Genomic DNA, 26231 nt, shown 5'->3' with positions numbered 1-26231 from the left:
AACACAAATTGTAGATAAATGCACACCACTAACCACATGACTCATTTTCACTGTGATAGTGAGATTAAACTGCTGTTTCACCCAGATGCCTGCCTTACAAGCAAAAGTCCTTTATTGTATTTTAAGGGCAAGTAGAAATCCAGAGGCATGTGTTTATTTTGTCAAACTATTATGTACAGTTTTTTATTCTGCAGTTACACATGGTGGGAATTATGTGGGTATGTTTTTTTCACTCAGTTGAGTTAAATTGAGGATTTCTATGACACTAAACCTTTAGCAAACTTTTTTTTTTTTATTAGTCTGTTTGTCTCAGCGACAGAGACCCACAGGCTTTCAGATCGTTTCTGAGCTGTTTGAGGCCAAAAATGACCTGATAACAATCGAACTCAAATTCAACTGTGCAAGAATCGTCTGTTCTTTTATTTATTCTAACCATGTAGCCAGAATCACACATGCTGAGCCCTGAAGTGTTCGCGCTACAGTTTATTCTGAAGGCGTTCTATTTGTATTTCTTCCACTTTCCTGCTGATGTGCTCTTTCCCAGGTTAAACTTCGTGTGCCACCTGTCCACCCGCGGCACTGAACCTAATCTCTCGGCCTAATTAAATCTTAAGCAATCAGGGCACAGATGGAGCCGATCAGCGTGGGCCGTGCCGACTGCCAGGGGGTGTGTTCAGTGAGCACAGTTGGTGCGCTCCGGTCACTCAGTCCCGTGATGTGTGAAGAGCCTCAGGAGATTTGAATGCGTGGGTTCCAAGTCTCCAGAATCACGCAACAAGTCGCTGAAACAAAATGACGGAGAACGGCTGCTGGCTGCTTTCCTGCGCGCAAAGACGCACGGTGCGTTTAGCAGTTTTCATTTGGAAAGGTGCTTTAAAAAGTGAACGCGGAATGTGAGTTTGCCACGGAAATATGTAGCCTGACTGACTCTCGCAGTAAAGCTCAAAGCGACGTGTAAAAGAGGAATGGGTCACAAAAATGCTTCAGCTTTGCTCCTTCAGACTCTCGTCCTGTCCCTACTTTGCGCGCAGTCGCTCGGACAGGTGTTCAACCTGACGCTGTCTGTTAAAGAGGGTTTGCCCGCTAAAACCATCGTTGGAGATCTGGGTGCAGGGTTAAGCAGGCCAAGTACTGGATTCTTCATCTCGGAGAGCAGAGACTCTTATGTATTTAGAGACTTGGAAATAGACGCAGACACGGGGATCATCTCCACAGCTGTGGTCCTTGACAGAGAGACCAGAGATAGATATGAATTTGTAGCAGCCACTCTGACGGGTGAGATGATAAAAGTGAAAATTGAAGTCAAAGATGTCAATGATCATTCACCTGTGTTTCCCTCAGAAGAGGCCGACTTGGAAATATCAGAACTAAGTCCCCCAGGGAGTCGTTTTAAACTTGAAGGTGCTAAGGACCGGGATGAGGGTGAGTTTGGTACCCAGGGATACAGGATCACAGAGAGTGAGATGGGCAAATTATTCCACCTGGATTATCGCAGTGGATCAGACAACCACATGAGCCTGGATCTCATCCTCAGTACCAAACTAGATAGAGAAACACAGGACTTCTACTCTCTGACCATTGAGGCCTTCGATGGCGGGATCCCAGCCAGGACGGGGACTCTTCACGTGAACATCCATGTTCTTGATGAGAACGACAACCCACCTGTGTTTAACCAGACTGAATATCACGCCTTAGTGCCAGAACATGCTCCAATGATGTCTGCTGTGTGTCAGGTGCACGCCACTGACCTCGACCAGGACAACAATGGCCGAATCAGTTATGAGATCAACAGGCGGCAGAGTGACCCAAATGAGTTTTTCTCCATTAACGAAACCAGTGGGGTGGTTTACCTCAACAAGCAGCTGGATTTTGAGATTCAGGCTTTTCACGAGCTGATCATTACTGCCAGAGACAACGGGGCTCAGCCTGAGTACAGCAGCACATTTGTGGTTGTAAAAGTGCTTAATATCAATGATAACAGTCCCAGCATTAGCATGCTGTTTCTCAGTGAGACAGGAGATGCGGTGGTGTCAGAGGAAGCAGCGATTGGAGACTATGTCGCCCGTATTTCAGTGTCAGACCCAGACTTTGAAGAGAGGGTCACCGTCATGCTTGAGGGAGGTGATGGGAAGTTTGACTTGAAGCAGACAGATGAGTTCCTCTATGCTTTGTGTGTTAATGCAGAGCTTGACAGGGAAGAAAAGGACCTATATGAGTTGAAGGTGCAAGCATCAGATCTTGGGAACCCTCCTCTGAGTAGCGAGGTAGTTTTCCTCCTGAGGGTGTCTGACACCAATGACTGCCACCCAGTATTTAAAAAGGACGTGTACATTTTAAGCATCTCAGAGGATGCTCCTCTGGGCAGTTTTCTCATCCAGATGCAGGCCCGAGATGCAGATGAAGGTATTAACTCAGATATCAGATACTCCATCCTCAAGTCCAGCCAGGGCAGCCTGATCAGCATTGACCCAGAGTCGGGGCTGGTCACCACAGCTGCAGCTCTGGACAGAGAGACACATACAGAGGTGTGGTTCCTGGTGGTGGCAGTGGACGGAGGGGATCCAGCTCTGTCATCCACAGCAACAGTCACTGTGCTGGTGGAGGATATAAACGACAATGAGCCCATGTTTCAGCAGCAGCTGTACAACGTGTCCATTCCGGAGCACAGCGCCATCGGAAGCTGCTTTTTACAAGTATGTTGAAAAATATTTTGCCTTAAATGATAGTTCACCCAAATCACAAAAACTATATGTTTTCATTCCTTTAATGGTATCTACCTTTGTAGATAGTTGTACTTTTTATTTTTCACTTTTGGGCCATTTTCCGTCCTTTATTAGAGGGTAGGCTTTAGAGAGAAACAGAATGGCATGCAGTAACTTTGGTGAGGATCTTAAAATCTGAAGCCACATTATTTCCCTAAAAACATCCAGACATATGAATTTAAACCTTTTAACACAGTCAGTCTTAAGTCTTCTACATGGAGAGTAACCAGTAAGAAATGTTGCTGTTGAGTGTTTTAAATGGACTTTTTATGACTCAAGAACATTGGATTTGGCTGCTGTGCAACACAGGCAGGTCCATGGTTACCTTCACTTCCATTGTTCTGTCAGTCATACATCCACTAGTATGGTCTGACTGGAAAAGTGCAAAGCAGATCGTTTTAAGAAATGTCTGCTATCACCATTTAGCATCTCATGCTTGCTGTCTTGCGTCTTACGGCTTCTAAGACAAAAGTGTCCTTCATTCTGTTTGCACAAAGCCAACAGTGTTCCTCCTAAGAACACACACCCTCTCCAGTTCAGCATTGAGGTTTTGACATGACAGATGTGATGCCTGGTACCACACTCCTGTAGCCTGGCACAAGCTGAAGCCCACTATGAAAGAAGCTATATCACATACCTCTGTAAACATAAGTGTTTGGAATTTAAATAACTGAAGAGAAATGATGAGCAATTGTGTTTTTGGTGGAGTGTGTGTTGTTTTGCGTCAGCACTTCAGTGTTAGCTCTATGTTGACACAGAAAGAGAAAATAGAGACATGCTCTTGTGAGAGTCAGAAGAAGTGACCAAAGTTTTCACCTTTTTTGTGACTTTCATAATGATTAAGATGTGAAAGCTTAGGATTAAACTATGAAATGTCCAGAAATAGTGACAAAGGCCCTTCAGTTTCCTTGAGCTCAAAGATTTATGTTGCTTCTCTTGTCTGTCAACAGTTCAAAACCCAAATATGTCCAGTGTATGTGGGATCCATTAAATCTTTAGCATTTCTTCTCCAAAAACAAAAAAAATAAAGCAATTGTTATTATTGATTAATAACTTCAACAATAAAAGTAAAGAAATCAGCAATAACAACTGTACAGTCGTTTTTTATTAGTAGTAATATTATTAAGAAGACAAGGCAACCTTGAAGAAAACCTGATCCAACTCTGTTAACACTGACTCATGGACCCAGATACTTGTTTAGTATGTATAGATCAGATGAGTCACACATAAGAACCTGCACATTTCCAGATGTGGGTGTGTTACAGACTTTGACCCATGTCTCTAAAATGTCCTCTGAAGATGAAGTGTCAGTTGAAACCATCTTTATGACCACGCTCTCTATAAAATGTGTCTGTTGTCACGAGCACATTCAGACATGAAAGGAGCTCTGTCAGTTGTGAGGTGTGGTTTTCTTCTGTAGTTTGCCTGTTTAGTGTTTTCTATTACACTGATACTCCTTCCCCCTTTGATTGTGGGGATTTTTATGCTTTTATTATGTTGATCTTCTCTGACTGGTATTAAGCTTCATAGTTACTGTAAAGGTCCAGTCTTAACATTGACAGGTGATGCTGCTCTAGTGTGGCCCTCCTGTTAATGATAGATATACACTTACCAGTGATGTACAGTGCAAAAATACTGCAAACAAATACTAAAACTTAACTACTTTTTTTTAATCAGACAGACAAAACACGCTGATGTTAATGTGTTAGTGTGTAGTAGGCAGCAGAATATGTGTGTCAAACTAACTAATCCACAGACTTACAGATACAAAGCTGAAATTATGTAAATTATATTACTTAACAGGAAGTGAATTGGCAGCTAGTTTTAGAAGTGAATAGTCATTCAAAGTCACCTATCACACAAATAATGACCATAACAGAAGTAGCACCACTAGAATTTCCCAGTTTTCCAAAGCCAAAAAAAACCCCCCATCGTTAACAAGAGCAAACATCTGTACACAAATAAAATTACATTAAGCATATAAAAGGTTTTTTTTTTTTTTTTTTAAATTTTCTTTTTGGCAACAACGGGTGTTGCTGTTTTTTACCACTGCTTTTGGGGGTCAATGTTTTTATGCTATTACTGGAAGAGGATGTATCACACTTTCCATATTTTTTCATTATTCTTTCTTTAATTCCTTAGGAGCTTCATAAATCTGTCTTCCTTTTCTTTTTACTGTAGGTTGTTGCCACAGATGCAGACAGCCCTGATTTCGGCACACTGCTCTACTCTCTGTCCGATGGCTTCGATAAGCAGGACAAACACCCCCTTTTCCAGATCCACCCACAGACTGGAGAGCTGTGCGTCTCTCAGGATATTGATCGGGATACAGGACAGACAGTCCACGATATTCTGATCAAAGCTGAAGATCCAGTGAGTGGGCTTTAGTTAAGAGTAATTCATTCACAAACTGCAGCTTTTAAATCTCATATATTTATTTCAATAAGAACATTCCTTCTCATCTATCTTTTTAACCTGCAGGGAGGCCTGAGCGCTCAAACCTACGTGCACATTGAGATAGAAGACCTCAATGATAACACTCCAGTGTTTAACCCTGACCAGTACACCATGAGCATCAGCAGCCACACACAGCCTGGCACAGAAATCCTCAACGTTATCGCTACAGACCAAGATTCTGGCAGGTTTGGACATATCACCTACGATATCCTTCCTGGAGACATGTCCAGTTTGTTTACAATGGATCAACAGTCAGGTAGGCAGAACTGAGAAATGTAGGTAGAGACTAAAGATTGAGACTATTTTTCAAATAGAAAAATACCAATGGCAAACCACATGTAGCACAGTCAAGTGGAGATATATGCACTTAGAATAAAGCCATTTGCACAGTGCCTGAGATCCATAAATCATCCGTGCCTTTAAATTCAAGCAGTGTTGTTTTCTTGAGTTTAACTTATTTGTCTAAGTCTGGTGAACATGGGGAGTAAAACATTACGTGTCTTGCATTTTTTTCTCAGCTGTTTTCTTATCTGTTGTGTTTTGTGAAATGTTAGACAACACCAATGCCAGCAAACCTGTCATAACCAAATCAACTGCAAACACTACATACCATAAATGGGCTGGTATTCTGAACTGTGTTTGGATGACTTCTCAAAGCATTAGTGACTTCTCACATATTTCCACTCACTAGTCTTTAAGTAACTTGTGTGACTGGCAGTCCTAGGAGTCAGGGATAAACAACTACTTTGTGTAAGTCCCCATGATATGATTGCCAGTGTCACAGCTCAGCAGGGGAGGTGCAAAAAGCCCAAAGCTTTATATCCCCATGTGTCGGCTAAGATTTAATGTGCCACAGTGTTTTCTGAAAGGTAGGTAAACATTTTTAAGCCTGAGTTTGCTGCAACATTAATGCAAGTCCCAACTAAATAAGCATCAGCCAGTGTTGATCTATTGAGTTCATTCCTGAGCCTGCAACCTGCCACACATTTGCCCCTAAACAAAATGGATTTAAAGTTCATTTTAGAAGAATTGGAAAATATCACTGTCGTTTTTCAAAATCTGTGTTCATGCATCTGAGTTGCTTGTTTTGTTGAGAACACCCTAAAAATGAATTGTTCTCCATTGACATGAAACAAACATAATCCACAAATTCTCCCACTTGAGAACCTGAACCAGAGAAAAGTTGTCACTGTTGCTTGAGAAGTGATAAATGGTTAAATGGTGAATCATTCAAAATCATTGTGGATAAACGTTGTTGTCGATCAGCTGGTCTCAATGAGACCTAAGAGAAACCTAATCACCTAAAAGAAAAGAAAGACAAAAGATAGGCCTGGAAAATGAAGCTAAAAACTAAAACTTGGAAATGATTTCTGTCTCTTAGGAATGCTCACCCTGACCTCCCCTCTGACCCACCTGGGTGCAGCCAGTGTGAAGCTCTTAATAACAGCACAGGACGGTGAGGGTGTGGCATCCGCCAGGCCTGCTGAGGTCACTGTTAATGTTTTGCGTAGCGCTCAGGCTCCAGCTGTTTTCCAGAGGTCACGTTACATCTTTACAGTGTCCGAGGATGCACCCCCAGGGACCTCTGTGGGGACAGTGGAGGCAGTAAACCCAGCAGGTCAGTGTGTGCTAAGAGCTGAAGGCACCAAAATTACTTTGAATTGTGTGATGAGTCAAACTTCAGCTAAATGAGTGTAAAAAATAAACCATTGAGATGAACATTAAAAACTACTTTTAACACATTCAGTGCAAGTCATACGGCTGATGGAGATATATATAGGAGGAAGGTAAACAAATGGACCTTAATTATTTACTTGTATGTCTTTACATGTCCCCTAGTTTAACCTAAATAGTGAAATAAAGTAATGAGGGAAATCAGAGCATTTCTCACTACAATGACCAATGATTGTGACAAAAACAACTGTGATCATTGTCACTGCTCAGGTCTGGTTCCAGACATGAAAGAGGAAGGCTGCACTTTAATCTTTAATCCTTCTTAGCCACATAAACAGCCGGCAGATGATAAAGGGTCAGAGACACTTGCACAGTGTATTGTGTCAATGTACTGTACCTATCAAATCTAATGCTGTTGTAAAATATTTCAACATGTTTTTCTTAGTGGTAAAGATATCTATTGTTATGATCCTATTAATAAAATTAGTGTGTGTTTATCTGGTGGAGTTGCAGTTAAAAGTGAGAAATACGTGACGTATCATGAATACAAATAGGATTTATGTTGAAGGAGATGCAGCAACATGTGCTCTGTAATGTTTGGTTTGATCTAAACTAAGTGAGACTGGTCTCCTCTTGGTGGAGGGTCTCCTAGCGCCCCAGTTTTTCAGGATAATCCCTTCATTGTCCACTTGTTACTACTAAGTACTAAGTCCACTGAGCCCCGACAGCTGTTAAACCTCTATATAACACTAGACAGTCGTTTAAGGTTGTCTAATAAATGAACAGATTAAAGCTTCAATTTAAAGCCGAAACTACAGAGCTGGGCCTGTTTGACAGGGCTCAGTCACTGTTAATCTGTTTGTTTCAGTGGTTTGTGCTTTACTGTTGAAGTGCTCTCAACACTTGCAGGAGATTAATAGGATTTTCTGACCTGTACTGTATTTACTTAGTGTTGCTTACTGTGTGTGTGCTATATGTTTTTAGTGTTGAGCTGCAAATAGAATAGTTTATTATGCAGCTCTGACAATACTTGAGCCAAAATGTCTGGGCTTGTTATTCTTGCTTTACAAAGGATTAACATACAGTATGATTGTTATTCAGTATTAAACTGATCCATTTTGTGCGTGAGTGTGTGTGTGTGTGTGTGTGTGTGTGTGTGTGTGTGTGTGTGTGTGTGTGTGTGTGTGTGTGTGTGTGTGTGTGTGTGTGTGTGTGTGTGTGTGTGTGTGTGTGTGCGCGTGTGTGTAACTTGTTAATTTTGCTGGATTTTAAACACCACTTATACAAGCAGGAATTTTACAAACCTTAACTATATTAGATTAAAAAAATTTGCAGTTACATTTTGCCTTATTTTAAGTTTTTCTTTTTGATTTTTTCCCATATTTTTTTTTCTTCATCTGCCCTTTTCTTCACCCCCACAGACTCTACAGAATCTGTATCCTACCGAATCTCATCTGGAGACCCACAGGGTTTGTTTTCTGTTCATTCGAAGTCCGGCCACATCAGCAACATCAAACCTCTGGACCACGAGTCACAGCCATATGCCCTGTTGGTTCTTCAGTCCTACACTGACACCTCTCCTGTTTACAGCACCACCCAGGTCAACATCACTATAGCCGATGTTAACGACAACGCTCCTGTATTCCCCAAACTCAGCGACAGCATCACAGTGTCCCAAAACACCCCACCAGGCACAGTGTTGTTCATCGCTCATGCACACGACTATGATAGTGGTGCTAATGGGAAGGTGCAGTATTACCTGAAAAGTAGCAGAAATGGCACCTTTGTTGTTGACCCCCACCTTGGAACAGTTACTCTAAACCAGAGTTTACAGGTGGATCATCAGCAGAAGTACAGTCTGGAAATCGTGGCTAAAGATGATGGAGAACTTCCACTGAGTTCCACACTGACCCTCACAGTCAACGTAGACAACACATTTGCAGAAGACAGCCTGGCCTTCGAGACTTTGGTGTACCAGGTGGAGATAGGGGAGGGATACCGGAAAGACTCTCGGGTCATCCAGGTGAGAGCGCACTGGAGCCGAGGAGCTCACGTGTCAAACTCAGGCCTCACTTACTCTTTGGAGGCAGAAGCTGGGTTTCCTCCAGCTCCATTTCGGGTTCACCCAAACACAGGATGGTTATATCTGTCCCAAAACCTTGACTATGAATCAGAATCAATGTATCGTTTTCGAGTGTTGGCCACAGCCAGTGAAGCCTCGCTGGCTAACGCCACAGCTACTGCCACAGCTACTGCCACAGTGATAGTGCTGGTCCTGGACATCAATGACAATGCCCCAGTGTTCAGCAGTGAGGTTTACTACTTCACCGTGTCAGAGGGGCCGTCACCTCAGGGCCTGGTGGGATCAGTAAAGGCCATCGATAAGGATCATGGGAAAAATGCCCAGCTGTCCTACATCCTGCTCTCAGATGGAAAGTTCTTTCGCATTAATGCTAAAACAGGTAAAAAGTAATTCTGTTGATTTCATCTTAAGGTCATATTGTGCTTCACTGTGTAGCTGTGTATCTATACATTTATCTTTCTCTGCACCCATCCAGGTGAAATCATTAACTGGGTGGCACTGGACCGGGAGCAGCACAGCCAGCACAGCCTGAAGGTGATGGTTACAGATCAGGGTCACCCACGTCTCAATGCCACGGCAACCGTTCACATCCTGGTCACTGATGTTAATGACAACGCACCACAGTTTACGCACCTGCCTGCCAGCAAAGAGCTCAGTGTGCAAGTACGAATAAATCTACTGTTTTTGATGCAGACACTATAACCACATCATCACTGGCTTCATTGTGGGAGTTGTTGTATAGCCTGTAGATCCTGTATTGTATCTTTAAAGACTGTAGTTGATGGTCGTTGACATGTTGATAGCCAGTGTAATTTCATAATGTACATGTTCCGTTCTATTACAGATATGGTCAGGTTTACCAACAGGCGCCTTGGTAATAAACATGTTTGCCAAAGATTTAGATGCAGGAGAAAATGGAACAGTTACCTTCTCACTGGTCACAGGTGAGTTCTTCATATTTTTTTCATATCATTATTTTTGTGCAAATCACCAACCTTTTACTTTTCTTAATTGATTTAGGAGAAGATGTTGGGCACTTTGAGATCGACAGTCAAAGTGGAGACATCAGGACAACAGAGCTTTTCACCCAGAATATTAAACCGTACTACACTCTTAAAGTAACCGCCAAGGACGGCGGAGCCGCACCTCAGGAGAACACTGCAGTTATTCATGCACAGGTATGAGTGTTACTGCACTGAACATTGTGATTCTGGTGTTAAACAACATTTCTGCTATATGAATGTTAAATTTGTCAAATTTGACTCTTGAATTGTTGAATGATCGTCCTCCAACCTACAGCAGTTTAGCTTGGGAATCTACAGAAGATATGAAATTGCAAAAAGGTTAATTATATCTGTACCTATATCTATATATCTTGATCAATCAATAGATAGTGTATATTTACTTATACACTTTTGTTTATTATAGGATGGAGGGACCACACAGTATGTCGTTGTCTTCCAAATCAAGCTCTGGCTTATTCAGCCTATGCAACAGAAAAAACTGCCTGCCTTCCGTGTTTACCTGATTTTCAAGAACTCCAAATGCTTTATTCAGACTTTCTTAGCAAGGTCCTAGGATCTGGACTGAATTGCCAATAATTTAGTGTATTCCTCCCAGAGGTCGTTACAAAACAAGTAAAACCATACATTCAACCTTTGATTTGTTAAAGGCTTGCTGTGAACTTTGTGTGGTATTGTGCAAATAAACAATATTATAATATTTGCATTTCACTTGCAGGTTCATGGAGCAGAGGCTCTGTATGGCCACAGTGACCAGCCAATTGTGAGGCGCTTTATAGTAAGAGAAGACACACAACTGGTGACTGTTATCGGCTCTGCCAGTGTTTCAGATAAAGGGAAGTTCCACTATTCGATCTCTGAGGGTGACGGGAGCGTTCACTTTGGCATCGATAGCTCTTCTGGTGACATTTACATCAACCAGGCGCTGGACTACGAGTCTGCCACGCAGTACCTCCTTATGGTTCACGCTGAAGACGCTGGCTTTGCTCCTGGAGTGAACGTGTCTGTACTGGTCAGGGTGATGGTGGAGGATGTAAATGACCACACACCCTGGTTCCCTGATAAACTGGTCACATTTGGTCTGAGAGAGGACGCCACGGTCGGATCGCTGGCGTTTGCTTTTCATGCCAGAGATGCTGATGGGACTTTTTCTAACAGTGCCCTCCGTTACACTCTGACCTTTGACCCTGAACTCAGTGGGTCTTTTTCACGATTTCCCTTCCAGATCAACCCTCACACAGGGAGTCTGACTGTAGCAGCACCTTTAGACCATGAGACCACCCCCAGCTTCGCCTTCACTGTAACAGCCACTGATGAGGCGAAGAGGAAGGACGAGCGTAGACACACGTCAGTGACAGCTCTGGTCTTCCTGCTGGATGTGAACGATAACCGCCCCGTGTTTATATCAGCGGACACAGTTCAGGTGATGGAGGACGCTGAACCTGGGAGTCTGCTGCATCATTTTGTGGCTATAGATGGAGATCAGGGTGAAAATGGTGTTGTCTCCTATGTCATCATAGCTGGAAACAAGAAAGGATTTTTCACACTGGAGGAGAAAACGGGTAAGATTTTTACAGGATGGTGTAATGCTATGTCCTGCCATGTCCTGATATTTAAGTAATATTTAGTTTTGTCAAATTAAAACTCCTGTTCACTGTAGTATCAGTAAAGCTCAATAGGACATTAGCAGCAACTTGTGCTTTGTCTGCTCCAAGTCTTACTGAACCTCATGGAGCCTGATTATAGGGAACCACCAATATTAGCATAATATATATATCGTGTAGTTAATTAATTTACTGGCACATTATCATCATCAAATTCTACAAAGTCATCCCTTCAAATAACAGCCTGAGAGACTATAATGATATAACTAATCATTTACAGTAAACGTAAAACCAGATAAATGAAATTGTAAAATAAAACAAACACAATTTTTTATTTACTTTCTGCCATCTTCTTTAGGCCTGTTGTTTCTCTCAGCGCCTCTGGACTACGAGACGCAGCGTCTCCACCGTCTGACTGTCCGTGCGGTGGACCACGGCCTGCCCTCGCTCTCCTCTACCCAGACTCTGACGATAGAAGTGGGGGATGTGAATGACCAACCACCTGTTTTCAGTCAGAGCATCTACAATGCCAGTGTGACAGAGAACAGAGACCCCGGAGAGCCAGTGGTCAGGGTCTCTGCCACCGATAAGGATTCAGGTAATCCTTATTACCTTTCTTATCATTGTTTGGGGTTTGTATATTTATTCATCAGTAAGTGGCAATTTACTGATTTGTAATATTTGGAAATGATTATCTGAGCTGCAGTTTGCATCTAGTAATATTCAACTTTAGCCTGAAACAATCATTCAGTGGAAGTTAAGATTGCAGTATACTCCAAGGTACCTAGATGGCAGCACTGGCATATGTCTATAAAACCTATCAACATCAGAACATTAAGTCTGTATACATTTAATAGAGCTGCATAAAAATAAAGTATTACTAGGTAATCGTACTATATATTCTAAAAAAATACCTAAAATTAAATTTCTTTCCAGTGGCTTTAAACCTTATATATGTTTTAAATATACTTGAAGAATTAAATGTTAAAAAGAGTTAATGATAGTTCTGTTCAAGCAGTAGTATAATTGTTAAACTTAAGAGATAGCACAACATGACAAAATACAGTTTGAGCAGGAACTCACTCTCCATGTTTGAGTAAAACAAAGTTATCGTCTGTTTTGTTTCACTCCGTTAGCAGTTTCATTGAAACCAACCCTTGCTCTATATCCATGTGTGTTGTTCCATGTATGTCTTTTTCATGTGTTACTTTCCCCATACATCCCAGCAAATTTCATTCATCTGACCCCTAATCATATTCACAAATCTGCACATCAGTCCAGTTTATTTTAACACGTTGTGCACAGGGCCTCCTAAATCCCTTTTCGTCTCGTCATGTTGACAGTACGAGTCATTTTAAATACTTGAAGTGGAGGACATGTGGCAGGAGGATCTGTACGGGGGGGGGTTTGATGTGAACTAACATTCTTGGGGGTGAGAATTGTCCAAAAACAGCAAGCACACAGCTCCTCTGGGAGATTTGGAAGGTCCTGTCTCATGATGATTTCCTTAATCCAAACCATCTGTGCCAATAGGAGCCCTGTTTTCATCTGTCTCCTCAAATCACCTTGTCTGGCAGCTCGGACTACTCTCCCACCAGTCTTATTCGATTATCATTTATGCTGGTTTCCCCCTAATGCTGCCCAAAGATGACCATTGTTTTGTGCCTGTGTTGGTCTCTATATCCAGTTTCCATGTGTTGGATTCAGTCAGACGAGATGTACAACATCAGTGAGTGTGACAGCTAACCTTTGTGTTACTCTGCGCCCTGAGTTTCACTTTGATGAGCAACTGTTTATATATTTGGAGGGATTTCTAAAGATTAGTTGTGTTGTCCTACACTTCCATTATCTACTTATTCTTCAAACTTCACCACATCAGCTTTATCATAAAGACATTTAGCAGTTAGCCATGCTAATTTGGATCTTTTTGATTATTTATTATTATTAGTCTTTCTTGCTGAAACACTCTCAAATCTTTTATTTGCTGAATAAGAGTTATAAAGAGTTTGCTGTTGTGATGTTATGAAATCATTTTTATTGCATCAAAAAGTAAAGCACATACTAAGGTTAAATTAGACAACGTTATTCATCTCCAGAGCAGACACTACTTTTTCACACGATGTGTGGAAGACACACTGACACACAAAAAGTCGATCTATTTTGTGTACCTGCCATAATAGCCATTAAATGAAAATGCAATGTGAACAGAATTAGTAACCTAATCAATAATGAATGGCAGACAAATAATCAGGTGATGCACATAAATGGATTATAGTTGTAATTAAATGCTATGAATTATGTCTAAAATGTAAACCTCGCAAAAATATCACGTCATTCAAATGTTTCATAACTTTAAGATCTTCTAAATCTCTCCGTGGAGAATCTTGGCATCTCTGCATGGTCCCTCAACGCATCTCATTGACTAATAAAACACCTCTTTAATGAATCAGGAGTCAGCCCAGTTAGAGCAGTACCAAAAAACATATTTTCTCACTTATCTCCAAAAAAAACATACATCCACAGAGTACATTACTAAAATGTTTCTATTACCAGGGAATATTTGTGCTATAGTTCCACTGAAAACCAGAGACAGTAAGAACTACCTTAATGACTCCATGATCTAGATATTTTTTTACTTTTTCCTTTTTATTTTTTTAAGCACACCGCAAAACACTTGAGTTGTCACATTATATCTGTGAACATAGCATCTATTCATTGTCGAGAACAGGTAAACATGCTCTCTTAATTTATTAACTCTGCAGTTTCAGTGGAAATCCCCTCATACTGAGATTAGTATAAAATTTGAGCGTTATTCTGCAGCTGCTGGGCAATTTTAAGGCTAACTCTAACTTTAGGTTGATGTGTGGCTAATAGGAGAACCCTGAGATCTGTCAGCAGCAGGGCCAAACTAACACAACACAGGCCTGAGAAAAAGGTTTTTGGTCCTCGGTCCGTTTTTAAAGGTGACGCTTGTGATTTATGCCCCATGGTTCTGTTTTCAATTAGGCAATCAGATAAGGCCTGTCTGAAATAGAAGCAGCCAAAAATGTCAGCTCAACTGATGAGGTGCTAAACTGAACCTTTGGACTGAAATAAATTCTGAGATCAGTCTTTATTAATAAAATGAATATTGTAACGTTGGTTTAGCTGTTATAATCACGATAGGAGGAGGCTATCAGGAATAAAGCAAAACTTCAGTAAAGTCCAAATGAAAGCAATTATTTCACAGAATTGTCACTATCCAGTATAAGCATTAGGTCTTATGGGTATCACAATAATAAGGGGACCATCACTTTTTCTGCTTAATTTTAGTCATTTACCTCAGTGCCTTTACAATGAAAATTGGTTTTAGACACTGTAGCAGTGTTCACATTATGCTTCTATGTCCATCCCTCAGAGGAGAACGCTGTGGTGTGGTACAGTCTGTTGCCGGGCCCCGGTTACGAGTTCTTCAGCATCAACCCTTACACCGGTTTAATCACCACCACCTCCTACCTGGACAGAGAGCAGCAGCAACATTATACCCTCAGAGGTACGACACATGATCAAGCACACGCTGGCTTTCACACATAAACACATTTCAAACTCATTACACCTTCGAAACGCTGACGAAACAAAGCAGCACAGTAAGGCTGTGTTCACAAACAGCTCTGGTGTGTACACCCTCACTGCTGTGTGGTGAGTTTTATATAATAGTTTCTAATATTATAATGTCAACATGCCTTTAGGGCCAGTAATGCTCAGAAGGTGATAACTCCGACATGGGTGGTTGTCATGTTTTTCACTTGTTTCCTGTTATACAGTTGTGCAAAATGTTGGAAGGCAGCTGCTTATTTGTTTGTGATATATTGCAGTGTCATTATTAGAAAACATTCGTGTGTGTGAAGTTCTTTTCTTGGTTCTGGTGAGGACCAGATTATGTTTTCATGTCGTACTGAGCCAATAAGTAAGGGAATGACAAAATGAGTAAGGCAGTAGTTTAAACTGTCGTCTACACCGATAACAGAATGAGATGTGTCACATCTGTGTGATTCAGCTCAAGTGACTAACTGATTGATTGCGTCGTACATTCAGCTGGCAGTAATTATTCGGAACAATGTGTTGTGATGGGAAAAAGCTGGGGAAGTAGTGGCAAACAGACCACTCAGTCCCAATCCATTGCTGATGTTTGAGCAGGGGAAACTCACCACTGGACAGCAGAGCAGACAACAGGCTGGAGCAAATTACTAATAATCACCAGTTGGACTCATTTGCATTGACCTGTTTCATCAATGTGGTCCAGATTTCTTAAGAAAACGTTGGATAAAAATGTCTCTTTAATGAAATCACCTCAGTGTGACAATAAAGAAATTTAGCAGAGTCACGGCCAACTGTTGAAAAGCCTGTGACTTTTTGTCTTCACACAATGTTCCCGCTTGGCTACACATTTAATTCAATTCTTGGCTGAGTCCTCGTACTGAAGGGTTATAAAAATATGTAACATTTAAAAAGCTAAAAAAAAAATATATATATATATATATATATATATATATATATATATATATATATATATATAAAGTCTATTAAACACAAACATTTCTCTCATTCTTCACCCCTGTTTCTGATTCTCTACCTTCTCTCTTGTCACAGCCAAAGTCATAAAGTATTCAAGGTCTGCTTTCTGTGTGAAAGCAACATTATTCAGCAGGTTGGTTTATGTAAAGGAAACAGTCGATTTTAAAGGACTGAGGTACATTACAGCTAAATCTTCTGACTGCACTGCTGCACTCTCAGCCTTTTGAAGTTTTTGCTTTCACTCTCATGGGCATACGCGGTAATTACATTCAAACTATTCAGCAATGTTTAGTGATAAACTGCTTTCAGATGTTTTGTCATAATATTTGTACAGTCAGCAGTGTAAGTGTAATAATTAAATATAATAACAAAATATAATTGCAGGAAAGCCTGAATGTCTTGAAGTTTTGCCAAAATAACACAGGGCTTTTTGGGACATGCTGAAATAAATGCAGACACTTTTCTATGGCTGCTAAAGAATTGGGGGAAAAAAAGCCAAGTTCTTTTCAGAATGTGTTAAAAGTTGTTGCAGTATACTTTATGTTGACAGGTTTGGGGTTTTTTCAGACTGTACTGCTATCACAAACCTAATCTGACTTCAGCCTTTGGTCAGCAGAAACACAGCCAGTAACACTGACTTATTGCTGCGTTTTGAGCAACATCGTCAAGTTTCCTACTCGGCTACATATATTAACTATGGTTTCATTGCATACAGTACAATTGAGTTGAAAGAGCTGTGATATTAGTCTGTGGTCCCTTTGAGCTGTTTAACAATACCTGTTTTTATTTTTACCCTGCTATCTCTAGAACATGGCTCTAGGAATAGCAATGTAGGCATGTCAATCAGTGGATCCACCACTTCAGTCCAGTCTGAAATATCTCAGCAGCTGTTGGATGCCATAATATTTAGAACACACAGTCATATCCCTGAGAGGGTGAATCCTTCAGCTCACCAGCTTTGTGACATTACTGACTTTCAGTTTCTTTTCATTGCTAAGATGGTGAATATGAGAAACATTATACCCGCTGAACATCAGCATGTTGTCGTTCTCAGTGTGAGCATGTTAGCATTCTGATGTTGGCTCAAAGCAGCACTGTGTTTAAGGTCAACCTCACAAAGCTGCATCGCTGTTTTCTCTTAGACGTTTTTGCTTGTCATGACCGTCTCTCACCCGAACACTTTCCTGTATATGTTCCTAGTTTTAAAAAAACACATATTTATAGAAACTGTTGCTTATAATGAGAACCCTGATGCTTTGCAAACTGTAGGAGAATGTAGTTTATTTCCAAAGAAAGAAAAGATTGAATTACTGATGTTACGTAACAATTAGAATTTAAGTTTACCAAAACCACACCAGCGGTTTCTACAGTGGGAATGAAGTGTCAATTCCTTTTGATTCCCGTTCTCAGTCCAGGCTCGTGACAGCGGCACTCAGCCTCTTTCTGGCACAACCACAGTGCTGTGCTCTGTGCTGGATGACAATGACAACCCGCCAGAGTTCATGCAGTCATCCTTCCAGATCAGCCTGCCAGAAAACCTGCCTCCTGGGGTCATCCACAATGCTCAGGCCTCTGATCCAGATCACAGAGAAAATGGAACCATACACTACTCTATAGTGGGTAAGCAACATAGAGTAGTGTTTTTTATTTCTATCAAGCTGTTTCAAAAAAATAAAATAAGTTCATTATTTACATCTGAGAACAAATGAGATTGTTGTCATGAGCAATAGAAATGATGGAAAATCGTCAGAAGTATGACTTAAGTGATAATAAAGTGGAATTATCCTTTATGTTTGGTTGACACTACATCTCTGGTTGTCTTTAGGTGAGGATTACAGGGGTCTCTTCACCATCAACAGTCACACAGGTGTTCTCAGCACTACGCAGGTCCTTGACCGCGAGGAAAGGCAGAATTACACAATCACCATTCAGGCCCGTGACTATGGCCCCACCCCACTCAGCTCCTCCACCCAGCTCCAGCTGGTGCTGCTGGACCAGAACGATAACATCCCAGCTTTCACCCGTAAAAGCTACCATGCCTCCATCAGCGAGGGCCTGCCTGCCGGAGCTGAGGTCGTGCAGGTTAACGCCTTTGATCCTGATGAGGGATCCAACGGGGTCATAACCTACTCCCTGACAGAAGACATCAGCCACGGAGTCTTCTCTGTGGATGCTTTCACTGGAGTGATCCGCACCACCAGGACTCTGGACAGAGAGCATCGGGCTCAGTACACTCTCAAGGCTGTGGCGACTGATGGCTGCTCTCAAGGACCACTGAGCTCTATGGCATCTGTGACCATACAGGTGGAGGATGTGAATGACAACGTCCCAGTCTGTGACCAGAATCCCATTAATGCATGGGTTTCCATGAGGACTCTACCAAACCAGATAATTACCACTGTGACAGCAACAGATCGGGACCAGGGTGAGAATGGGACTATACACTTCATGTTGTCTGATGAAGAAAACTTGTTTGACATCAACAGCGAGTCAGGGGACATTTCTCTGGGGAGACGAATGAGAGCAGGTTTCTCTGGAAGGAAGCTGCACGTTGTGGTTTCAGACCGAGGGCGTCCTGCTCTGACCTCCACCTGTCTGTTGTTTATCCATCTGAAGGGGGAGCATGAAGGACTACAGTTCACAAACAAAGTATACAACGCTACGCTTAAGGAGAACAGTAGAGCTGGTAGGATTTACCACTTCCGTTGCTCCTGTTTTCACTTATACTATTAAAGGCCTCATCAACATTTCACTTTATCTTTGTGAAGGCACTTGGATTGCAAAAGTGGAGGCCAGTGACCAAACCAAGAGCCGACAAAGAATAACCTACACCATATTCAGTGGTAACGAGAATCACATTTTCTCCATTAACCGTCACACAGGTGAGAACCATATGAATTGTTGCAAACAAAAACATTGCTTTTGTTGCCTGTCCTACTGGTTATGATTAGCAGAAGGAATTCTTGTTTTTGCAGGAATGTCATGCATGCTTTCATCAGTTAAGTTATGCTAACAGAACAAAATCTTTCACTCATCCATTTTATTTTCCACTAAAATATCCAGAAAATAAACCTTAATTGGTATTTAAACTTATCTGGTCCATCTGGCTGTTTATAAACAAGGATTTGCTTGAGTTATGATTGTTGTCTGCCTGATTGTATCATGTTTTAGCCCAGCAAACATGGAGGAGCACTTTTTAAGTTTAAATTCTTGTGGTCACCCTACAAAACTAGTCCTTTTGTAGGGTGACCACAAGAATTTAAACTTAAAAAGTGCTCCTGTTTACACATTTTACTAGATCAGAAGTGTTTTCCTTTCCATTGATTTTGATTGTTTTACCTAGAAATATAATAACCTTCACCTGCTCCAAGTCTTGTAGTTTTGAAGCTTATGCTTCTGTATTTGCTTCCTACAGGTGAGATCCGGGTGCAGAAAGATAACTCTCTGGACTTTGAGGTGAGCCCTCAGATCCAGCTGGTGGTGTTGGCAGACAACGGGCTGCAGACAGCTCACTGTAAGGTTTCCATCACCCTGCTGGACATCAATGACAATCTACCACTGTTCGAACACAGCATCTATAGAACAGCTGTTTGGGAGGGGCAAGTGCACAACACCTACATTATGCAGGTATACTCTGATATTGAGAGCCATGCATGTTTCATATATATTATTGTTATAACAGGGGACCCTTTAATACTTCCAGCTTCCTATATTTTGAACAGGTGCTTGCATCTGATGCTGACAGCGGGATGAACGGGCAGGTTGAATATTCCATTGTGTCTGGTAACCACAATGAAGCATTCATTTTGGACTCTGTGCGCGGGATCCTTGCTACCAATGTTTTACTGGACCGCGAGATCACTCCCTCATACAAGTACGCCAGACCCACACTTTAATTAACTATTCTTTTATAGCACACGTCATTTCAAGATTGATTAGTTGTGTGTTTAGTAGTAGATCTGCTTGTTAAACAGAGAAAGAAGTACCACACCCTAGCTTCCATAGTAGCTGATAAATGTTACTAAGGATTTCCTGTGATGTTCTCAGTTAAATGCGCATGTACTGCTGCACTGTAAACTTTGAACACCATCAATTTAACTTCTATGAAACAGCATATATGTTGTTGGCATTTAACAACCTAGTGGCACACTGCCCAGGAGACATGGGAGCTGTAGTAGTTAGGTTGTAAAATAAATTTGTCTTTGTTAGAAGAGGGGAGTTATATCTCTGTATGGGTTTAAATGGATTCAAAAGGGAAGCTGACTCTGTCTGTGGTCAATTTGAGAACAAACCTTTTCACGTATTAAAAAATATTCCTGCAAGCCTAACTTCTTTTTCATAATACTGTCTAACAAGAAAAAAAGATGATAAAGTCAAACTACTGCAAACTTAAATATCCTTGAGATTCAGTCAGAACTGTGAACTGCTCTGTACATTTTTAAACTGTGCTCAGAAACTCCAAATACCTAAAATGCTCTGTTACAGCACTGAAAACACTATAATAATAATTTCCAACCTGCCAAGATTAGTGTTAAGTGGCACCATTTGTTTGCTCCCTTCATTTTATAGGCTGGTTCTTCAGGCAGCAGACAGGGGGAACCCTCCTCTTAGCAGCACCGTCACCATCAGGGTCCAGGTGGTGGACGTCAATGACAACAGCCCTGCCATCCCCTCCATGGAACCTGTGGTTATAGCAGAGAGTAAGACCAGCCCCCAATGCTCCCCGACTGCTTGCTCATCAGAACATAAACAGTTGTTGTGGAAAAAGACTGAAATTTGATTCTACTTTATGTTCTGTATTTGATCTTGATGTTTTCTGTTTTTCTGTAGATCTGCCTGCAGGATACATGGTCACTCAGGTTACTGCAAATGATGTGGACCTGAGCTCAGCTATTACCTACAGCTTTTCAGACAACAGTAGCACCAATGTTCCCTTTGCTATTGACCGATATACTGGTGTGATAACTCTAACCCGAGCCCTGGACTATGAGGAGCAGACAGAGTACACTCTGACAGTCTGGGCATCTGACTCTCTCCACCAAACCACTGGAGAGGTCAAAGTTCAAGTGCTTGACATCAATGACAATGCTCCAGTCTTCAGCCAGGTCTCCTACCAGGTATTTATTATACACACAGCCATAAATAAAATGTGATATGTACGTGTCACTGTAAAATAATGTGAAGAAACTGGCTAACAAAGCAGACATGTTCAGAACTTATTTTAAATAAAGATTCCCATGTTGTAAAAATGCAACTAATTGTGCCTTTTTTCTGAAAGGTGGAGTTGTCAGAACTGGTCCCAGCAGACACTTTAGTTGTGTCAGTGTCTGCCACTGACAGAGACTCTGGGCTGAATGGCAAGATCAGCTACAGACTGCTTTCATCTCCTTTACAAGGCTTTTCCATCCAGCCAGGCAATGGTAAGAACAGCTTAACTGATGGAAAAGACATCTCTGATAGCTGATAGCTCTGATATACATGTCTCACTGACTGGAAACCATAAAGAAAAAGGTTAAGCAGTCACCAGAGAAAAAACTGCACCCAAAATGCACTCTAGTTTTACTGCAAAAGATATTATTATTGTCTTTACAAGTTTCATGATTTATGACTGTCTGGTGGTTAAATTCTACATTTATTCCTTATTCTCGCCATTAAAATCAGTTTTTCTTGCATAGAGAAAAAAGGGACATGCCAAAGAAAACGGCACAGAACATTTTTTTCTTGTTAGTGTATGAAAAGCTCAGTTTTTTTTTTAATGTTGGATGTGCAGGTGAGTTCCTTGGACAGGGGGAGAAAGAAGCAATTAGAAGTCACTGAGATTAAGTGCTTTAGATGAGCTATACCTGTCCACTTATCTCCCTTTTAAAATCCACAACCCAAAAAAGAAGCTAAATTCTACAGAACTGAAACCAAACCAGCAAACTTCACTACTGGCCACTCTTTCAACCCATTACTGATTTATGAATGTTACAGAAGTGTATTTTCCTGGTTTTGCAGTGAGGAGCACTATTGGAAAGGAAAATTTGCATCAGTGTTGAATAAAGCTCTGTACATAGAATCCAGAAATTGAATATAGTGCTTTTTGGGGTGTGATCCTTCTCAAACCTGTGTGTTAATAAGCAATGAAGCTTAATACACGGAATGGGTAAACATTTATTGGTTGACTTTTAATGTCAACCAAGGAGAAAATTTACTGTCATAGTCTGCACATGGAATTTGTTGAAGAATTTTCACACAGGAAAAGATGCGCTGCAGTGTCTAATGACAGTTGTATTTAACTCTTGTGTATTCTCAGTAAAGATTTATCGTTCTAGTTTTATAGTTCTTATTCTGATGAGAAATAAATTTAGGAACAATTTATTTATTTGCTAAACCATCTGTTAACTCCAGTCTAATGAGTCTTATAGTTTTGGACTTATGAGAACAGGTGCCATGTCCTTCCTGAAGTCCCTCTTGGTTGTAGATTGTAGTAATTAGTGTTTTGGCCATTTGGCCATCAGCTGAAATCAGATCAATTATTGCTCAAAGGTATTATGGCAACTGATTTAGTGTCTGATTCTGGTTACCTGATGAACCTAAACCCAATATTGAAAATACATGACTCTTTAGCTGCTAACTGCTCCACTATGTTTACCATGTTTTCTGTCTGGTAGAACTGGTAATGAACAGTTTATTGATCGGAGCTTTTGCTTAAAACAGTCACATGTTGCTCATTCAGGTTCTCATTGTCTAATCCGAGCAAAAACTACCAAATTGGATTTTGTCAACGAAATGGTCTTATCATTTTAAGTACAAAGACTGCAGAGCCCTACGCTACTAATATTTCTCAATGCTGCCACAATACACAGTTATTGGATCCTTTGCTAAAGAAATTCATGTACTCATCAGCACATTTGTCTTACAGGGTCTGTTTTCACTAACAAGCCCCTAAAGGCCATCACAAACAGCAACCTGATCCATCTTCTGGTTGAGGCCAGAGATGGAGGTGATCCTGTGCGGTCTACTGTCACCTCCATAGAGGTGCTGATTCTGGACACCAATGACCATGCACCTTTGTTCCACCAGGACATCTACACCCTCACTGTCCCAGAGGACACGCCCACAGACACAGTCCTACTGACACTTTCTGCAGAGGACCAAGACTGGAGCCCTGAAAATAGCTATTTGGATTACACCATAATCAGGGGAAATGAGCAGAAAAAATTCTGTTTAGAAGTAAAAATGATTCAAGTTGAGAATCAGATGAAAAATGTAGCAAAAGTTGTTCTGTGTAACCCTTTAGACAGAGAGACCACTGAGAGCTATGCACTAACAGTGAGTGTGTCTGATCGAGGAATCCCTCCGTTGAATAGCACTGCTGTCATTACAGTGGCTGTGACAGACTGCAATGACAATGCCCCTGTATTTTCTAACCCAGAATATCATGCACATGTCAGTGAAAACAGCCAAGTCGGTACCAGACTGGTCCAAGTCAGCGCTCAGGATCCTGACCTGGGAACCAATGGCCTGTTGCGCTATGACATTATATCTGGGAATAGCAAAGGTCACCTCAAGCTCGACTCGGAATCTGGCCTTTTGGTTGTCAACCACTCTCTTGACTATGAGGAAGACTCAAAGTACACCCTCACTGTTAGAGCATCTGATGGCAGTGAGTCGTCTGATGAACGTAAAGTGGGTTTTACAGTTGTGTTCATTACAGTGCTGGATGAAAATGACAACACTCCATACTTCATGTTCCCTACCATTAACTGTTCTGTGTTGGAGAACCTCCCGGCATTTACCCACACCTGTTCGGTACATGCTGTTGACAAAGACTTGGGGCCCTACGGCCAGCTCACCTACTCAATTCTGTCTTCCTGTTTTATGGACTATGGCAGTGGCAGCCCTGAGAGGAAGGAGGCTTTTGCCATTGACCCCCTAACAGGCGACATTCACACCAGGCAAACCTTTGACTTTGAACGTGAGAGTGAGTACTGCTTCGTAGTGGAGGCCAGAGACAAAGGCGACAAAGCAGCTACAGTAAAAGTGCAGGTGACCATCAAAGGAGTGGATGAGTTCAGTCCTGTCTTTACCCAAAAGCAGTACCACTTTCTCCTGCCAGAAAACATCAAGCCTGGAGATGTAGTCGGTTATGTGATGGCGATGGACCACGACGGAGGTGTAGATGGACTGGTAGAGTATTCCCTCGTAAACTCCTCACCATTTTTCTCAATAAACAAAACAATCGGTGCCATCTTTGTGTCAGGCCCTGTCTTCCGCAGAAGAGGCCATGCCAGTGAGGACATGGTGGAACTCGTAGTGTCTGCAAGTAGTCCCAGATTGGGCTCCAGGACTACCACTTGCTTGGTTTTCGTCAATATCTCCAGCTCAGCAGAGGCACTTACTGGACTGCCTCTTGATGCACACATGTTCAGTTTGAGTGTCTCACTAATTATGTTCCTCCTTGTCCTGGTCATTTTTGTGGGCTTGGTGTTCAGGTACAAGATCAAAGATGCTGCAATCAAAAAAGCTGCTGCCATTGCCGCAACCTTGAACCATGGCACAGGCTCGTTCGGTAGATCCGATAGCCAAACACCAAATGCCATCTCTCTGCAGGAGATGAAACGGCCCAGCATCTTGGTGACCACGAGGGACATATCAAACTCATGCAATCAGTCTCATTCGAGCGGTCGTGGATCAGCAGAAGGTGAAACAGCTGAGGACCAAGAGATCAAGTGGATTAATGAGTACCCCTGCCGTAAAAGAGATCAATCCGACACAGACAACCAGACCACTGAAATTCCAGACTCTGCCTTATCTGGAGACAGTATCTCCTGCCATTCTATCAATATAGGGCCAGCACATCTTTTATCAGTCAATAAATGTTTGGTCTCAGGGATGGTTAGCACAGAAAGCCTCCACCACTTCAAAGAGGAGGGAGGAGGTGAGGGACTACTTCCTGCAATACTTAGGGTGAGGGATTTGGAGGAGAACATAGGGACAAAGGGATATGCTTCACTCTCAGAAACCCAAGCTTCTGCAGATTCTCTTACTTCACTGGTGTGTGCGGAGGAACAGCTGCAGGGCGGTTACACCTGGGACTACCTTTTGGACTGGGAGCCACGCTTCCAGACTCTGGCCTCTGTCTTCAATGATATTGGGATGCTCCCTGATGAGGAGTTCCAAGGTGGTCGTGAGGACTTAGCAGCAGAGTCAAGCTGTCTCATGTATCCACCGCCACTTATAACAGGAGTGGCTCAGCCTGGCATCAGGACTGTACCTCCACGAAAGCCGGGGCGTGTGCCAAGTCTGTGCAGAAAGCCCTCTTTCCGTAAATATGCATATTCCCCCTTAGCCAGGAACACAGGTCTTACACCTTCAGCCATGACACCTAATTTCTCCCCATCACTTTCTTCTCTCACAATGAGGACCCCCAGTGCCTCACCAGTTGTCTCTGAGACCGGGGTAGGGGGTATCAGACTTGACGCAGGGCCCCTTACGGCAAGTCTGTTGGAGGCAGAAATACAGGTGTAAACATGAACATTGATCTTTATCATGGTTGACACTGCACAGTTTGGTTTTACTTCTACTTTGACAGCATTCTACTGTATTTATAAAATACAACATATGAGTCTTTCAGACAACAATAAAATCTTGGACTTGTTTCCGCTATTGTCCCTATTTTTATGATTCTGACTCATGGGCTTTGAGACTTTGGACTCAAGAGGGTGATATCAGGCACCATTGTCATATGAAGATAGTATTTAACTGCTCAGATTAAGGTTGATTTCATAACTCACTATTGTAATACAGCTAATATCTGGAAAAGCCTGAACTCAGTCATGCATTTTATTCTTCTAATGCAGCACATTTATTAAGAGCAGCTGTTCAAGTCCACAATTAATTATTGTTTTATTGTAAACATGTTTATATCTGCAGAAAATGAAACACTTTATAAAGTTGGTTGCCACTTCTAAAAAGAAGTTTCTCAATGTTGTTTTAACTTTAACAAACAAATAAAGGCTAGATTGTTATGTGGTTAAGTCTGTCTTCCAGGAATTAAACAAATACCAGTGATTTGAATCCAGGCCTCCCT

At 41.7% G+C, this 26231-nt stretch overlaps 1 protein-coding gene across 1 annotated transcript; it reads left to right on the top strand.

Annotated features, from left to right (window-relative positions):
* The first annotated feature begins 965 nt into the window (after positions 1–965).
* dchs2 (dachsous cadherin-related 2) lies at positions 966–25669 on the top strand. The gene is made up of 20 exons (XM_026303720.1): positions 966–2693; positions 4944–5135; positions 5244–5475; positions 6601–6837; positions 8315–9355; positions 9452–9639; positions 9821–9920; positions 9997–10154; positions 10717–11560; positions 11961–12200; positions 15000–15134; positions 17567–17776; positions 17982–18842; positions 18925–19038; positions 19572–19783; positions 19879–20030; positions 20726–20856; positions 20987–21273; positions 21435–21576; positions 23061–25669. Exons 1-20 carry the CDS (start codon positions 966–968, stop codon positions 25667–25669), a joined length of 9813 nt encoding a protein of 3270 aa, XP_026159505.1.
* Positions 25670–26231: the final 562 nt, after the last annotated feature.

Source organism: Mastacembelus armatus, chromosome 1 (assembly GCF_900324485.2).
Source record: "Mastacembelus armatus chromosome 1, fMasArm1.2, whole genome shotgun sequence".
Lineage (NCBI taxonomy): Eukaryota > Metazoa > Chordata > Actinopteri > Synbranchiformes > Mastacembelidae > Mastacembelus > Mastacembelus armatus.
This window is presented reverse-complemented; position numbering and strand designations above follow the sequence as displayed.